This window comes from Colobus angolensis, unplaced genomic scaffold, assembly GCF_000951035.1.
Source record: "Colobus angolensis palliatus isolate OR3802 unplaced genomic scaffold, Cang.pa_1.0 Scaffold6, whole genome shotgun sequence".
Taxonomy (NCBI): domain Eukaryota; kingdom Metazoa; phylum Chordata; class Mammalia; order Primates; family Cercopithecidae; genus Colobus; species Colobus angolensis.
The window spans coordinates 27,129,495-27,133,898 of record NW_012119598.1 but is presented as its reverse complement, the minus strand read 5'-3'; the positions used below and the strand labels follow the sequence as shown (position 1 = coordinate 27,133,898).

The 4,404-nt window shown below is 38.8% G+C and overlaps 1 protein-coding gene across 1 annotated transcript in view; it reads left to right on the top strand.

Annotated features, from left to right (window-relative positions):
• Positions 1 to 4,404, top strand: part of SLC17A2 (solute carrier family 17, member 2) — a 23,740-nt gene that overhangs the window by 1,180 nt on the left and 18,156 nt on the right. Inside the window, 1 exon segment of the mRNA XM_011962823.1 lies at positions 3,863 to 3,973. Within this exon segment, the coding sequence (XP_011818213.1) occupies positions 3,946 to 3,973 (28 nt within the window). The 5' untranslated portion in view covers positions 3,863 to 3,945.

The following is a 4,404-nucleotide window of genomic DNA, read 5'->3' as shown; positions in this document are numbered from 1 at the left end:
GGATCTGAGAGGGCCAGACCACCAATATTGTGACTGTTTATTATTATTGCTGTTGCTAGTATCTAGAATATTATACAACGTTTAACACTTTGCAATTTACGAGGCATGTCTCATAGCTTTGTTTTCATTCCAAACTGCCCAGTGAAGTAACATTATCCCAATTCTTCCCATAAAACAGTGCAAGTCCTGAGAGTTTATGAAACTTTACCTGGTTTACTCAGTTTGGGAATGGCAGAGCAGAATTCACTCCTTGAATACCCTCCCAACTGTAGGTTCATGCTCTTTGATCTAGGTGTAACATTTACTCTGAGTAAACTAGGACTCTGGGCTGTCAGAGATGATGCAAGACAGGCTGGATATTAGGAGAATCTAAGAGCCATCTAACAACCATTATAATAAAATCATGAGTTCTAGACTTAAAAAAAGGGGAAAACCTGTTTTTTCACTTATGCCTATACCATAATATGTACATTATTGATTTTTTTCTCAAATTCAACCTATACTGTGTCAAGTAATTTTTTTAATATAACATTTTCCTTTAATTAATTTCAATTCAGTTTTCTGTGTCTACTTTCAACTTTGGCACTAGAATTCACAATTTTTTTTTTTTTAGAGGTATAGCTCCTTAAAGGGAAGGGTTCTGACACTGTTACATGTTCTCAATTGTTTGCAAATAAGCTAATAATTATTCCACTGTCTCTAACTACATATCAACCATGCCAGTGTTCAGGCTCCATAATTTTATTAGCTTCTGTGCTTATTTTGGAAAAATATTTCCCATTACTATGAAAGACCTCAGTTTAGAATGGTTTGGCATGTTAGCCTGATTTCTGCATTCGTCTCACGCAAAGGAAAATAGGAAATGAAGAACTGAAATTACCTATTGATACAAAATCAAAGTAGCATTTGAAACCATAAAACTTAAGTAGGGCTTTTCATCCCTTCTCATTAGACAGCAGCAGAGAATGGGAAGAAAAACTGAAGTGATGGGTTTGTGATACAATTCCAGTAACATAAAGAGCAAGGAGAAGTAGTTTTGTTGTGTTTATGTTTAATATTCAAAGCTTAACTTAAAAGGATTTTTCATCATCAAATTTCCTTCTAGAATAAATGATTAGAACTTGATTTAAAATGTACAAATTCTCTTGTATAATACCTCAAAATGGAGCTATCCCATTGAGTTTTAAGCTTGTGCTTAAAATATTATGAAAATAAAGGGGAAGTTGTATTAACAAGCAGCAGTCTGGGCATTAGGAGATCTGGTGCTGGCTCTGTGCAACATGTGGTTTCAGGCAACTTTTCAAATTTTCTGTACACAAATTTTCTTATCAATAAAATGAACAGTTGGGCCAGAAGATCACTGAGTCTCTTTCAGCTTTCAGTGTTTATAAGATTGGAGAAGTTGGTGGGAAAGCTTTAAGTGGAGTGTAAGTAATTGCAGCTGCACATACAGTTAAAGAGTTGCCTTCAGCCAAGCCACGGGATCTTGCATAAAAAGTGAAATCAAATAGAAAATGGTCCAGACTCTGGGTTTGACCACAGGTGACTTCAGCTAGAATCTAAGTGTAGAGCAATGAGCTGAACTCCTGATATCCAGATGTTAGCAAGACTTGGAGGCTTTCTAAAGCAAAGCAACAACCAGTATCTATCCTGGTGCTGACCTGATCTTACTAGCAATTGGGCCTCCATTTGGGTCCATTGTACAAAACAGTAACAACAACAACAAAAACCCAAACACCCAAAATTCAAAATTTAGATGGAGAGACACTATTCTCAGAATTCTAGAGATACTTGGAAAGCAGAAAACTATACTTGCCATGCTGATAAAGTCCAATTATTGTTCTTTTAAGCACATTTAGCTACTTCTGAATATAAAATGAGTATCTACTAATGATTTACAAAGTCACTTGGTAAATATAGAAAATCACAAAGAATGAAGTGATCATCCTGTTTTGTAACCCAGAAATAGTCATCACCGGCACTTGTGTGAATCAGTTTCTATTCCTGTATGTGGACGTGCATAGCACACCCTGCTTTGTACACTAGAGTACTAGCATTTTTCTAATGTAATTCAATATTGTTGAAAACATTTTCAAATAGCTTCCATCACAATAATCTATCAACTTGACTTGCCAGACTCTCATTATTAGGTTAATTTATCTCTAACATTATGTGGTCATGAGTAATACTATAAAGGATATTTTTGGACAAAATTTTTCATCTATGCCTTTCCTTATAATCCTTCAGCCTAAGGTCACAGATTATGAATATCTTTAAAGGTATGGACAAGTCTTTTAAGTTCTGTGTGCAAAAGCAGTGCAAAGCCTTGAATGATAAAATATAGGTTTGATACATGTGTTTTTTGTTTGTTTTGAGACGGAGTTCTGCTCTGTCCCTCAGGCTGTAGTGCAGTGGCACCATCTTGGCTCACTGCAACCTTTGCCTCTTGGGTTCAAGAAATTATGCTGCGCCCCGGCTCAAGCCTGTAATCCCAGCACTTTGGGAGGCCGAGACCGGCAGATCACGAGGTCAGGAGATCGAGACCATCCTGGCTAACACTGTGAAACCCCGTCTCTACTAAAAAATACAAAAAACTAGCCGGGCGAGGTGGTGGCGCCTGTAGTCCCAGCTACTCGGGAGGCTGAGGCAGGAGAATGGCGTGAACCCGGGAGGCAGAGCTTGCAGTGAGCTGAGATCAGGCCACTGCACTCCAGCCCGGGCGACAGAATGAGAATCCGTCTCAAAAAAAAAAAAAAGAAAAGAAATTATGCTGCCTCAGCCTCCTTAGTAGCTGGAACTACAGGCGTGTGCCACCACACCCAGCTAATTTTAGTATTTTTAGTAGAGATGGGGTTTCATCATATTGGCCAGGCTGGTTTCGAACACCTCACCTCAAGTGATCCACCCACCTCAGTCTCCCAAAGTGCTGGGATTACAGGTGTGAGCCACTGCACTCAGCCGATACATGTGTTTTTAAAGTCATAGAAGCTTCCGATGTCTTCAGGGATTTAAAAAAAATTAAAAAGTAAAGTCATAGAAGCTTCAATTTAGGAATGAATGGAAAATTGACGATATTCTTAGGATATGGATTTTTCCTAAAATAAACAAAATGTATGTATCCCAAAGATAGTTTGATTAGTGTACAAATATTAAATTAAACATGTCCATATTTAGAGCCATGAATTCTCTTTGCCTGTCACAATAGCTGGATTTATTCACAATTATAGTAAGAAGTCCCTGTTCATTATAATTTTCTAGGTGACATGAAGACTGTCAGTCCAATCAAGTGTCCACATTGTGTGTAGCAAATATGAGAATAAACATTTTAAACCTTTAATTGTAATACATATTAGTGTTATGTAATGCCATCCTTCATGTTCGAAGGTGCATGGAACATTGTTCTGGTGGTACAGAGGGGAGAGAAACACCATCAGAATGAAAGGAAAGACCGTTCTGGAACCTTACTCCTTCACTCTTGAGCTTAGTTTAATTTTCCTGCTTATGGTCTGCTACCAGCAATACTACTCCTCACCTTTGCATGCTTCTGTGTGGTTTAATAAAGTACATGCAATTTTTCATTTAATTCTTCCAGCTGCACTCAGAAAGGAGCCTTATCTTCATTGAACAGATGAGGAAATGAATGATTAGAGAATTTAAATGACTAACTCTAGGTCACACAGCTGGAACTTATAGCCAGATTTCCTTTTAACAATCCTGTAACCAAAAGCATACCAGTGGTGCCCTATAAAATGTAAGTTATGGAGCTGTGTTGGGTCAAAACTTTTACTGATGCTAAGAGGAGGCAACATTAACAAGGGGAAATTATTTGTGTATTATGTTTTGGATTATGTTCTCTCCATAGATAAAAGACTGTTGTAGTAAAAGAGATCCAGGGCACAGGGAAACTCCACCACAAAGCGTGGTACCATTTCCCACAGAAGCTAAATGGACGGGAAGCCTGCCACCAGGAAAGGTAAAGCCACTGCTCTTGTTTGCAGGCTATGTTAATAAGCTGAAGCTTATTCCAACACATTTACACACCCCTGAATCACACTGCCCCTTGGTAAAGATACTCCCGGTGTAACATTGGAGCCAGCTCCAGCCCCAATCCTATTGCTTTTTCCTTAGACCCACGAAGTCATCTGTCAGAAATTAAGCCAAATAAGCAATACATCCTGGGATCTAGGGAGTGGAATAAGTTTTGGGAAAGTCTTTTTTTTTTTCTTTTTCTTTTTTGATGGAGCCTTGCTCTGCCTCCCAGGCTGTAGTGCAGTGGTGTGATCTCAGCTCACTGCAACCTCTGCCTCTCGGGTTCAAGTGATTCTCATGGCTCAGCCTCCTGAGTAGCTTGGACCACAGGCATGCACCACCGTGCCCAGCTGAGTTTTTGTTTTTTAGTACAGA